Source organism: Littorina saxatilis, linkage group LG2 (assembly GCF_037325665.1).
Source record: "Littorina saxatilis isolate snail1 linkage group LG2, US_GU_Lsax_2.0, whole genome shotgun sequence".
NCBI classification, from domain to species: Eukaryota; Metazoa; Mollusca; class Gastropoda; order Littorinimorpha; family Littorinidae; genus Littorina; species Littorina saxatilis.
In genome coordinates this window covers 102,463,387-102,477,223 of record NC_090246.1, presented here as the reverse complement: position 1 = coordinate 102,477,223, position 13,837 = coordinate 102,463,387, and the positions used below count along the sequence as shown (strand labels likewise).

Below are 13,837 nucleotides of genomic sequence, written 5' to 3'. Positions count from 1 at the left end.
ATACTGTTTAGCTTGCCTTTTACTTGTTATGGCCCAAAGAACTGAACCCCACCCCACTTTGACTGGAAATGGTCTGGTTGTTATGACAACCGCCTTCTCAGTGTAGAAATACCGCGGTGAATATTGGAGACCAGTGATGCAGGAGTTAAATTTTCTACGAGGAACAAACTGTGAACATGAAGATGCTTTCTTCAGGTCTGAGAGTGGTATCCTTTCGCTTGTGACACTAGTTCCTACCTCGGCAAACTTCTTCTGTGGTGAAGCTTTGGTTTGAACTGTGTTTAGTTCAACCATCTATCGGCAGTGCACAAAACTGAACATGTTGGAATCAGCAAGTGCTAAAGCTTTCCATTAACACAACGAGTAATCGAAGAGAACACCGCGATCGCAGACTGTAATAATGATTCTTCCTTGTGTAATATTACCTCGCTGAAATATACCAGATTAGGTAATAATAGGTCTGAGAGTATGGGTGACAGACACATATTAGCCTGATAGCATCGCCTGAAGGCAAAATGAGCATCCTGTGAAACTAGCGCTATATACGGGTGGAGCAAGAGATAGAATGAGAGGGTGTGGCACTGCGTCAATACCCGGGGTGGGTGTGTGGTTGGCGTAGCATCTGGAGACAGCGGCGTCAGAGTCAGTCGTCGGAAGATGTATACACTTGCGCTGTATTGTATGTTTGGTGTAGGTATGTCAAGAAAGAGAGAGAGAGAGAGAGAGAGAGAGAGAGAGAGAGAGAGAGAGAGAGAGCGTGAGTGTGTGTGTGTGTGTGTGCACTACGTTAGAGCTCGTGGAGTTGATGAAAACGGTAAAATCATTAAAGGAACACTTGTTGCCTGTAGAGTCTCTCAACACTTGTGCTGCTTCGCTGAGAGAGAGAGAGAGAGAGAGAGAGAGAGAGAGAGAGAGTGTGTGTGACAGTAGATCATCAACATACAAAAAATAAAAGAAACAAACATGGGAAAGTTCAAAAGCCTTTATTCTTCACAAGAGAAAAAGGGGAATTCTGAGATAGAAATTGTAAGCTAGACAGTTCTACACTCACAAAATGTCTCTTGCCGTCAGTTCAAGCGGAAATATAGCGAGTCATGCGAGGAAATGGTTGAAATACTATGTACAGTTGACGGTGAAAAGCTGTCTGTCGTTTTCTCTTACACATCCAGTCCATGTTTACCACGCACTTTCTTTCACCTCTCACAATTATGATCGCCATACAAACAATGCAACATTCCATACAAAGCAGACGAGAGTTTTTGATGCTGACCGCTCAAAAGTAACGATATTTTCTCTGTGACTTAAGACAAAGGAGAAAATGCAGGCAGTTTTGAGCTAGGCTGTACTTTGACAGTCGATACTCTCGCTGGCTTGGGCGAATAACAGTTGTTACAATCTATTACGTTTCAATGTCGTTCATGCGTAACTGAGATCAAGACATGTTACAGGTCACTAGATCAAGACATGTTACAGGTCACTAGATCAAGACATGTTACAGGTCACTAGATCAAGACATGTTACAGGTCACTAGATCAAGACATGTTACAGGTCACTTCTTTCTAACTTCTGTGTTGGAAGGACAGAAACAGTTGCTACAAATATGCACAGCGAAGCACAAGTCCTACTGAGCATCGGCTTCTTTATCTACAGCAATCTGTATAAATCGTCAAAGTGAGATACAAAACAGATGCCGTACGTTATAAAAGCGATTACAAATGAACTGCAGTATTTAAAAAAGCAATAGGTTAACCCTGCCCCCCCCCCCCCCAAAAAAAAAACAAAAAAAAAAACCCACACACTCAAAAACACGAAAAAACGTCAACTTGCTAATGCAAATACAAATGCCACCAAAGGCGCATCTGAAAAGAAAGATACGTTATTTGCTTTTTGAGAAGTAAAAAAGTCAAGAAAAAAAAAATAAATAGTGTATGCATTATAACTTCTACTCGTTGTCACATGTATATATTGTTTTCTCTCCACAAAACCATTACTGTAATGCTGATAATTCAAAGATGAGAGCATCTTGTACCATACAAAAGGGAGGTCATCCTCAGATAAAACTCGTCCCACGTGCAATACAAAGACATACTTCGCAGCAAATGCTGATACCTAAAGATTCTAACATCTTTCACAGGTATACAAAGGTAAGGTCTTCATCAGAAAGAACTCTGCCCACGTGTAATCCATACATATCCTTCGCTGTAATTGTAAAGAAAACACAAAACACCACCAACTGCAATCAATATTCGGAGTATTGTTCAGGTAGCTTTTTGTTTTAAGATAAATAATTTTTTGCACACACCGTATGCGCCACATGCACAATTCCAAGCTACTCACCAAATTTGAGCTCAATTGACCCCAGAGTACAAGAGATACAAGTCCAATTCGTAGACAGAGAAACAGAGAAAAAGACAAACAGACAAACAAACAGACAGAGTAAAGCCTATACGCCGCTTTATTACATAAAGGCGGCGTAACAAAAATAACTTGAAATCAAAATGTCGAGAGAAAAGCCCAGCTCAAAGGAACATGGCAAAACGTGTTGGGCATCGAAAAAAAGAAGAGTTTTGAATTTGGTACAGGCAAGAGGTCAAACCTTTTTGCAATCTTTCTAAAACGGTGGTTAATCTTAAAAGCAGGTGTTTTGATTTCCCCAGCTGCTTTCCTGTGCAACAGAGTTAATACAGATAGTAGGTATATATATTCGAATATTGACAGTAATTAAAAAGCATCGTCATTATGAAAAATTATACACAATACAACATTCACACAGATCTTTCACAAGTTGTCACAAAAGACACGATCAGGCTGTACACGTTGTTTATTTTTGTTTGTTTGTTTGTTTATTTGTTGCTTAACGTCCAGCCGACTACGCAGAGCCATATCAGGACGAGGAAGGGGGGGATGAAGGGGGCCACTTGTCAAGCGATTCCTGTTTACAAATGCACTAACCCATTACTTGTGTCCCAGCAGGCTTTAGTAAAACTAAATTAATACCTACTGGAAGATTACCAGTTTCCAGTATGTTAAAATAGGCTTAACCTATCTACTGCTGGACTTACATCAGAACACTAACAGATTAAACTATACATGAATCGCGAGACAAGCGGCAAGAGAAGAGATTTTTGGAAAAAATACAGGTGAATGAGCAAGAAGGCAGAAAAAAAGAAAAGAATTCATGAAGAAAAAGAGCATGACAGGAAAGAGGAACCAAAAATCTACCTAACAGCAAACTAGAAAGCTCCTGCGGTTCCAAAAACAGGAGGGGCCTTTAATTTCATAACCGCAGTGCCCCACTGCGGGACACGTTGTTTATAAACAGATGCATTTTATACCAAAGCAAAAGACACAACGTTAAGAACACCAGTTCTTCAGTGTAGTTTGACGTCAACAAGGTGTAAATCAGGATGTAAATTCAGTCAAAATATCATTATCAGAATGTTTTCAAGGAACGTAAGGGTACCAGAACACTTTAAACCTATAGTGTAAATTGCAAATAAAATGGAGGTTATTGATACAATTGCTTCAAACTACATGTATACTAAAGGGTAAAAATGAGCAAGACAACCGTCACGGTTAGTACACGTTTGGTCCCTGGTGACAGATGTGTACGCTTTCTGGAGTGCTTTGTATCGTCCTGCAAATACATACAGGAGGTCCGGTCCAATTGGCCAACATAAGATCTACACACAAAAAACATATCTGGAGATAAGTGCGTTTTGACGTAGTAAACATGTGCACTTTGTGTAAACAAACAAAACCCTGGATAATAACATTTTCCATGCCTGTTTCCAATAAATCATCGCATCCCAAGATCTCAGTTTCTTGTGTTCAACTGTCCATGCGGGGCCGAAATGATATGTTAAAGCAAAAGCAAAGACAGGTTACACTTACACCGAAAAACAAAAGGCAAGAGAACAAAGGCTCGACACCAAAATGTAAACATTGAATTTTCATACAAAATATGCAAAAAGGCAGAAAACGGCTGTAGTATATTCCTCCGTGGCTGAGGAGCTGAACGAAGGCCATGAAAACCGAAGCAGGCACACACACACGTGTGTGCACAAAAGTCATTGACATTGGAGCAACTTGAGTGGACAATGTATCACCTCACAACTTCAAATGAAACATTCAAACGAGACACTTTTACTTATAAAGCAAATGCTAAATGACCTTGGAGAACAAAACAAAAGCTGTTGTTTGAACATGTATACAAAAGAAGACGAAAAAGGAGAGAAAAGCCATGAAACCAAATCTTTGCAAAAGGCCAAAATGTTCACATACTGCATTATCAACTTGAGCATCAGGAGGAACCTTGCTGAGTTACCAAGTATGTTCTATAGCTAATATGAAATAATCCTTTCCCTTTTACAACTGAACCCAGTGACATAAAGGACAGACCTGTTTGTACTTTTCCACTCTTGCTTCTGGTAGTGGCTAAGCTGTGCGTGTAAAGTGATTGACTGACTGAACATGACGTGACTTTTGCCTCTGTGTAAAGTGATTGACTGACTGAACATGACGTGACTTTTGCCTCTGAATGGCCATCACCATCACCATCCTGCATGTCAAGTAGCAGCTATGTCAACACAAAAGCTGACAGTCGCGTTGAAAACTGGTGACAACCCATTAGCAGCTTGCTTTGATAGATTCTGTCAGGTTTAAACTGAGCACCACTGTTCATATGTCATTAACGAACAACAGGTTATACTTTGAAGTCGCTGGATACTACAGACAAATACAACGGCTAATGTGTTTGCTTTCACAAACAAACTGTTGTCTTTGTTCTCAATACTTTACGCATATTCCCTTTATCATTAGTGTCCAAAGCCATCCAACCTTGCTCATCAGTGATGGAGGTACATTTAAGCTTTTCAACTAATGCAGCTAGTAAAACCTTGTAAGTATAACCAAGAACTTCCCCCTCATTTTCTCAAAGTCACCAGTAGCGCTGAGACGAACGACAGGACAAAAGACAAGAAGGGAGACAGTATTTACAGGTCAGTAACGAACAATACGTTCTTGGCTCCTAGCGCAGACTTACAGGAATGGTAGCCACGCGAAATTGCAGTGTAGTCAGCACTTGGTAGAGAACACCTCGTCACTTACTGCAGTCCCTCGTCAGTATTAGAATATAATCCATACAGTCTTCTGAGAGAATATGTATACAATGTATTGCGAGAACCATACACAGTCTGTGTCTCCTGTGACCTAGACCTCTGAAAGCTTGAAAGAGTTCTTTGGGATTTTGTTCCGTGAAGCTGCTGTTGAAGGCTCTCGGCTGCATGAGGCGAAGTTGCGAACAGAGTGACTGTCCGAGTGTTATGCAGGGCGAGTTCGTAGAAAGAGACATTGTGCAGACGAACATGCTAGGGGCACGAGTTGATGATGGCTGAAGTTGCGAAACACTGACAAGACGGCTGGCAAGGATATTTCACACACACACATACACACACGCACACACACACACACGCACACATACGAGGCAGTGAGCATACACCACATACCAGGAGGAGCCGGGGTTTTGTTCGAGGACAGATCGTTCAACTTTGGTCACCATGTCAGATCTTCAGTCTTGACCAACGCCCTCCAGGGTAAACACGAAGGCACCGGACTCTTGCTTGTTGTCATTCTCGTTGGCAATGTTTCTTCTGGTATGACCTTGCCTCTCAGGTTGATAAGATGTTGCGATGATGACAACTGATGACGCCACAAGTACTCCCACTCGATAACGAGCACTCCTTAATACTCCCACAGCACGGCGGGTTCCAGTTCCTGGGCCACGGCCCGGAAGAGTCCATTCTGCTCCCCCTTGATGAAGCAGCTGTTTTCGGCCAAGATGCTGAGCATTCGGTTGTCGCGGAACTGCAGGCGGAAAACAGACTTTCCGGATCCGTCGGCCATGATGGAATTGTCCTCTGCCATCGCCCAGTACTTGCCGTTAGCAGCTGAAAAAAACAAGACAGACATATTCGTGTTAAACTTATTTTTGGCGGGGTTGTAAACGCAGTGAATTGTGAATAAGACAAGTTCTGATCGATACCGAGGAATTCGACCTAACCTGCTCGAAACTGGCAAATCGAACGAAAGATCTTTATTGAAGAGTAATTGTTTGACAATGAATTTATAATGCATGTACATGCGACGATAAGTCAGTGAGATAACTTGTCTTTTGCGAAGATATGAATGTTAAACATTTGCATCAAAACGGGTGAAGATGTGTGTGTGTGGCGGGGGGGGATGGGGGGGGGGATGGGGGGGGGGGGATGGGAGGGGGTGGGTTGGGGAATTGGACGAAGACGAAAGTGAAGGGGAAGACGAAAGTGAAGGGGAAGACGAAAGTGAAGGGGAAGACGAAAGGAGGGAGGGAGCAGGATGGGAAGAAAGGGGTTACAACTTCTAGACACGATTCGAGTCAGAACACGTAGTTACACTTGCCTTTAGAAACAACACTAGTACAAGTGCAGAACGTCAACTAAGACGAAGCACAACCCCTGTAACAACTTGTTTTCAGTCCTAGTTACCGAATCGGGCATATGATAGAACACACAAGGGGGTCGCCGATGCATACACCAGTGACACGCACATGTTTAATTGTGGCAGTTTGTCATCAAAGCAAAAAAGCAAACACGGCATACTATTACTCTCAGCGATTATTATATTAACATCAAAGTCATCAGTCGCTGGTCAACGTGTTGTACCTGTCAAAAGCTTGCACTATGCGGACTTCACACTTTGGAGGGAAACAACAGCTGGCGGTTCTGTGTCACTTTTCAATAATCCTGCCTGCTCCACTTCTCTCGGCTAATCGGTCCATACCTTTTTGGACACCAAATCCTCCCCAACCTGACGTCTAGGCGGGAAGGTACAGTGCAGTTAGACCTGACGTCTAGACGGGAAGGTACAGTGCAGTTAGACCTGACGTCTAGACGGGAAGGTACAGTGCAGTTAGACCTGACGTCTAGACGGGAAGGTACAGTGCAGTTAGGACTGACCTCTCGCACGGCCCTCACGGCACTGGGAGGATAGTCATGCCATCATCAATTCCAGTCAGCAGGAGAAGTCGCAACCCTTATCATTTTTTCGCTTCAAATGCGGGCCAAGTTTTCGTTGTCTCGGCAAACAACCTCCACAACTTAATCCCCGAACCAACGGCTTTTCTCACAATTTGGAGGAGCACTTCGTGTGCAAAAAGAGGCAAGCAGTCAGGCAGTCAAGCTCACCCCCCCCCCCCCCCCCCTCTTCCCGAGTCACAGTGACATGTGCGAAGCTGTTTGCCCAGAAAACGCGGGTGTCCAACTCGCGATGCGCGACCAAGCCCTGTCGCCTTTTGTTTCGCTCCTCGTGTTGACGCTCACTGTGGACCAACGGAATTTGTGAGCTTGTCGGATGCTGCACCGGTTGCCTCTTTGCCGGCTTCGAGGAAATGTTCAATCCTTCCACAGGAGCGCGTAAGCCTTCTCTTTCTGCCCCCAACCCCGAACCCCCTCTCTCTCTTCTGAGGAGTGAGAAGATACATCACGGTCTCTGTCTTTCCAATCTCTTTATCAATCAATCAATCAATCAATGACGCTTATATCGCGCATATTCCGTGGGTACAGTTCTAGGCGCTCTGCAGTGATGCCGTGTGAGATGAAATTTTATACGGCCAGTAGATTGCAGCCATTTCGGCGCATATTTACCTTTCACGGCCTATTATTCCAAGTCACACGGGTATAGGTAGACAATTATTAACTGTGCCTAAGCAATTTTGCCAGGAAAGACCCTTTTGTCAATCGTGGGATCTTTAACGTGCACACCCAATGTAGTGTACACGGGGGGGAGGGTTCGGACACCGAAGAGAGTCTGCACACAAAGTTGACTCTGAAATAAATTTCCGCCGAACCTGGGATCGAACTCACGCTGACAGCGGCCAACTGAATACAAATCCAGCGCGCTACCAACTGAGCTATATCCCCGCCTCACTTACTCGACGCCTTCCCATTGACTACAATGAATATATACATGTATTACCATTGACTACAATGAATATATACATGTATTACCACTTTAGTGAACCATATCACTGGCTGACCAATCAGGGCTGATTCTAGGTGACCCTCTAAATGTTATAACGGTCAGGCAAGGACCCTTTTTATTTATCAAGCTAAAATTAAGAAAGACAAACTGAAACTTTGAACTTAAAACTTATTCTAAGGAGTGACAATTTGTATTTTTCACAATGAAACCCATCACCATGTTAAATCCCGAACAGCCAAGTTTGTCGGCGGGGGTGGGTATACAGGCACCACCCACAGTTTGTCGGCGGGGGTGGGTATACAGGCACCACCCACAGTTTGTCGGCGGGGGTGGGTATACAGGCACCACCCACAGTTTGTCGGCGGGGGTGGGTATACAGGCACCACCCACAGTTTGTCGGCGGGGGTGGGTATACAGGCACCACCCACAGTTTGTCGGCGGGGGTGGGTATACAGGCACCACCCACAGTTTGTCGGCGAGCCCGGTGGGTATACAGGCACCACCCACAGTTTGTCGGCGGGGGTGGGTATACAGGCACCACCCACCTTCTGAAAACGACATGTTGTGCTCAGCTCGCTTAAAACTGACTTACATGGTAACAGTTCCGAGAAATGAACTGAAATTGCGTGACTCAGTTTACTTCAAATGCAGTTTTAAATCATTTACTTACTGTCTAATATTGATAATAAATCTGACCCTATCTGGTAGACTAGACAAAGCAAAGCAAAAGGGTTGTTGAACCTGATGTGAGAGTGTTGCGTGAGAACCTGTCAGCTGTTAATATTCATGAGGTCAAGAGTGTGATTGGCTGCGATTAGCTGCATGAGGTCATGTGCATAAAGGTCACAACAGCCTCGGTTCAATCCCGTCCCCGTTGGCTGTTCTGTTTGGTCGAAATAAACTGCATGGTAATAAAACCGTTATTTCTAATATGCTGACTGTTAGCAAATGATAACAGACATGTCGAGGAAATGTAATATCCAAATGAGCCTGCCATATCATTTACGAGACATGTCTTATCATTTTCTAACAGTCAGCATATTAGAAATAACTAATAATACTCTCTCTCTCTCCGAAGTCGGCAGATCGACACAGATAAGTTGTTAAAAAAACATCTCTCCACACAACATCTGTACTTATATGAAGTCCCTTTCGCCTTCGTTTAAACCATCAGTGATAAACCCCTCTCTCCGAGCAATCTCAGCCCTCCCCTCTCTCTCCGAGCAATCTCAGCCCCCCCCCCCCCCCCCCCATCAACTGTTTGACAGCAATTGTGAACTGTGTGCCAATGTGACAGTGTCAACGTTCCCTATTCCCAATGTTTGAGATCAATTGTAAATCATTTGATAGGCACAAATATGACAAGGACGGAAGCATCAACAGAAAACACACACAGACACGCAGAGGCTCGTCAGTTTCACTCCGTTTTGCACAAGCGGCGGACTACGGTCATTGTGAAAAAATGCAGTGCGTTCAGTTTCATTCTGTGAGTTCCACAGCTTGACTAAATGTAGTAATTTCGCCTTACGCGACTTGTTTTGTAAAACAAAAGGGAGCGCCCCATATGACGCAAACTAACAATTACCCTGTAATTCGATTATAGGCATTTGCTCGGTAAGCTCAATTCAAGCTTTTCCTTGTGTGTGTGTGTGTGTGTGTGTGTGTGTGTGTGTGTGTGTGTGTGTGTGTGTGTGTTGGGGGGGGGGGGGTAAGATAGATGTGGCCCTTTTTCTTTCCTATTATTCGATGATAACATGAGTATATTTTATTGTTAAAAACTATTACAAACACGTTCTTGCAATATAAGCGCACCCACTTCTCATTCCCATTCCCAGTTACTCGGTTTCTTCTCCCCCCGCCCCCCCCCAAATAGGGAAAGGGGACGGGAAGGCAGGGGTGGGGGGAGAATAGCCATTTTCCACACGATTGACCATGTCACGCTTCTCCATTGACTTCAGACTCTGTACGGCATCTCCGGTCCACCGCTAGCATGGCTTGAGTCCTATCTCATTGGCAGGACTCATGCTGTGCTTGTCGATGGCCAGATGTCTGCTCCAGCCCCACTTTCTTTTGGCGTTCCTCAAGGTTCAGTACTCGGTCCCATCCTTTTCATCATGTACACTAAGCCCCTCTCCACACTGATTCAAAACCATTCTGTTTTAAATCAGTCTTTTGCTGATGACACCCAGCTGTATAAACCCAGTCCCCCTGCAGAGACACATTACGCCATCCAGACCATTCAGACATGCATCACTGATATTAAATCTTGGATGGTCGATAACAAACTTAAGCTGAATGATGATAAGACTGAAGTCTTACTGTGCAAAAAGAAGAACACTACATTTCCCTCTCCCCAACCTGTTTCTGTTCAAATAGGCAACACCGACATTCTTTTCTCACCTTTAGCTAGAAACCTTGGATTCACCCTTTCATCTGACATGACCCTTAACAAACATATATCTTTAGTCTGTAGAGCAGCTTATTTTGAGCTTCGTAAGATCAGCACCATTCGCCACACACTCTCCTCTCAAACAACTAACACTCTTGTCTGTGCCTTTGTTCTTTCTAAACTTGACTACTGCAACTCTCTTCTCTCTGGCTGTCCTCTGTACCTCCTGCATAAACTACAAAAAGTCCAAAACTCGGCAGCACGCCTCATTCTGAAAGCACGAAAACGAGATCACGCAACACCACTTCTTCACACACTGCACTGGTTACCTATTCAAGCCCGCATTGACTACAAACTGTCCACCCTCTGCTTTAACTTCTTTTCTGGCTCGTCTCCTGCTTACTTCTCTGAACTCCTCACTGTCTATTCTCCAGCAAGACAACTCCGTGCCTCTTCTGACTGTCGCATCCTCACCATTCCACACACCAAAACTAAAACATACGGACAACACACTTTCACTTTCTGCGCACCCACACAATGGAATTCTCTCCCTTTTCACATCCGCCACTCTCAGTCACCCCAAGCATTCAAACGAGCACTTAAAACGCACCTCTTCAAGAAATACAACCCCTGATTTTGTTTTCTCAGTCCATCAGTAGGCTACATGTAGTGTATTTGTTGTTTTAGTGATAATGTGATAATGTATATAAACATCTAGGGCTGTTTTCAGTATTGTTGATAACATGTTCTGTTTGATTAAGGGTATTCAGCTGGTATTTCCTTGTTTTCACTACCTATTTTATTCATGTTTTTATTACTTAGTTAGTGGAAGAATCTTTTGTAATGTATGTTTGATGGTGTATGCTTTTAATTAAGCGTTGCTGACTATGAATGTAGATGTAAATGCTTGTATAACTGTGTTTTAATTTTAAATGTGTCAAGCGCAAAGAGCATAATTGTAAAGTTATGATGTTGCACTATATAAATGCTCATTTATTATTATTATTATTTTCTCTCACTAAGTTGGGTGTACCAATTGGTATACATCGGGAAAACAAGTTGCTACAGTGAGCATTAGTCCCCAATTCTCTCTCGTATTCCCGACTATTCAGTCTGTTCCTTCATTCCTATATTTCTCTTCCCTTCCTCTTCACCTCTCTTTATCCCCTATCTCCTTCTCTCACAACCACCCCCACACCCCAATCTCTCTCTCTCAATATTGATACACAGCATGATCGATGCGTTAATCGCCAGTGCTGCATTGTTGCACGTTCTATGGCCGTCCACACAGGTTCTGGACGGGGTCACACAATAGAGAGGGTCACCATTTCGCCAATTCCACGCGACGCCTACGAATCCCCCAGCATGCTTGGGCGAGCTAGGAAAACAAGGGTTGCGTTTTCCTCGCAGTTAATCAACGAGCACTCGGTGTGTGTCTCCCTTTAATCCGACAAGTGTATCAGGCAGGATCAAAGGCTAGCCAGGGTTGCCTTCAATCATCGGCACGACTTAATCCTATTCTTTGTTTGAACAACTTTTTTTGGCTTGACGTAGAGAATACCTTTGATGTGAGAGGTTATGACCATTTTGATGATAAGACCAGTTTCCTCAAAGAGAGGAGGTGGGATGATGGTGGAAAGTATATTCTTTGATGTGCACCCTTATGCTGAGTGTGATAACCCTCGAATGACTAGTCCTGTGATAAATATTGTTCAATGACATATCTAGTCCTGTGATAATGATAGTTTTTAGCGGTAAACTTTTAGCTAAAGCTGACGGCAATTAACCTATTTGGAATCATGTTACTATTCCTGTTAGTGTACATATGCGTGCGCGAGTGTAGTATGCTTCGTATGGTATTTTTATCTGTTGTCTTATTATTTGTTTTGTCTTTTAATGTGCACCACACTGAAATTTCTCTGTATGAGATAATAAAGTATTCGTATTCGTATTCGTATTCGTAGGGGCCGAGGAAGGTTTTGATAAGACCAGTTTCCTCAAAGAGAGGAGGTGGGATGATGGTGGAAAGTAGGGGCCGAGGAAGGGGGGGCAACATTGACCCAAAAATTCATGGCGATCAGCCAAGGGACCGCATCTGATGTATGCATAAAGAAGGACAGTTGACAGCCCTCCAAAAGACAAACCCACGATGCAATCACATAGGCTAATCTTAGTCGGAGGGGGACAAATTCTACTGCGTAGTATAATCTGACAATTTAGACTAAAAAATTCAGAGAGAGAGGGAGGGAGAGAGGGAGGGAGGGAGGGAGGGAGAGAGGGAGGGAGGAAGAGAAGGGGGGGGGGTTAAAACGTGCTGACAAACATTGATTCAAACATAATACCAACTAACTAAGCAAAACACAAAACCTACACCAATCCTCTAACGTTTGAGATTTCATCTACATAATAGAATACACATAAACTTCAATCTCACGGAAAGGAATAGTTCAACTTGGCTGCTCAACAGACATCATAAACAAAGCATAAGCCGCTGAGGGGAAACATACACAATACGACTTGTATAAAATTGTCGCACACAAGGCATTGCGATCAGCTATCTTGACCAGCTTTATTATTTTGTTTTTTTCCGGCTTCCGCATTTAAAGCGCCACCAGATCATCTTGACCAGCATTGTGATTGCAGCTTGTCACTTCACAATGTCAAGAAAACGGAACCTGTCTGTCGTTTTCGTTTTAGAAATCAACTCCAAAATGTTGAAGGCAACGTCATAGATAGCACGAACCATTGTGCTATACAGTGGAGCCTGCCCTGGAGATCACCAGTCCATAAAGACCGCCTGCCCATTAAGGCCACCCCAAAGGATCCCCGATGGTTTTTAAGTCTATATAAATCACCTGTTTGAAGAGACCACCTGTCTAAAGAGACCACCTGTCTACAGAGACCACTTTTGCTCAGTCCCTTGGGTGGTCTCTTTAGACAGGTTCGACTGTACAATACAACGTGCTGCGTTCAACAAACTACACTGGACAAAGCTGTATTGTGTATCTTTCCCTTAAACCTCTTAGCCCAAAACAATCCTTACCTTTCAAGAAGTAAGTACCGTCGATTCGGGGCTCCACGTAGATGATCTCATAAAAGGAGCGGTTGCAGACGAGCTCGGCCTTGGCGGCACCTGGTGACTTACTGCCCACGAAGCCGAAGTCGCTCTTCAGCACCAGCATGGGCCTGTTGGCCACCTTGATCACGAAGCGCTCCTTCTCCGTCACGCTCTCGCTGCCGGCCATCAGGCTGCCCGTGGGCTTGTTGTACACGTAGCTGCTGTTGTGGGCGCGGATAGCCACGCTGCTACCGTCATCCTGCCACTCCACGTCGAACAGCGTCGCGTCGCAGCTGCAGCATTGGAACAAAGGAAGAGGTTGGGTTTAATACTTGTCTCAACAGTCGTACAGTCCTGCGAGGTTGGACTTT

At 44.0% G+C, this 13,837-nt stretch overlaps 1 protein-coding gene across 1 annotated transcript in view; it reads right to left on the bottom strand.

Moving 5' to 3' along the window:
- Positions 1 to 967: 967 nt before the first annotated feature.
- Positions 968 to 13,837, bottom strand: part of LOC138960381 (protein singed-like) — a 41,661-nt gene continuing 28,791 nt past the window's right edge. The window contains exons 3-4 of the mRNA XM_070332277.1: positions 13,452 to 13,759; positions 968 to 5,948 (exon numbers count right to left, since the gene is read on the bottom strand). Coding sequence (XP_070188378.1) covers positions 5,743 to 5,948; positions 13,452 to 13,759 — 514 coding nt within the window. The 3' untranslated portion in view covers positions 968 to 5,742. The remainder of the gene's footprint in view (positions 5,949 to 13,451; positions 13,760 to 13,837) is intronic.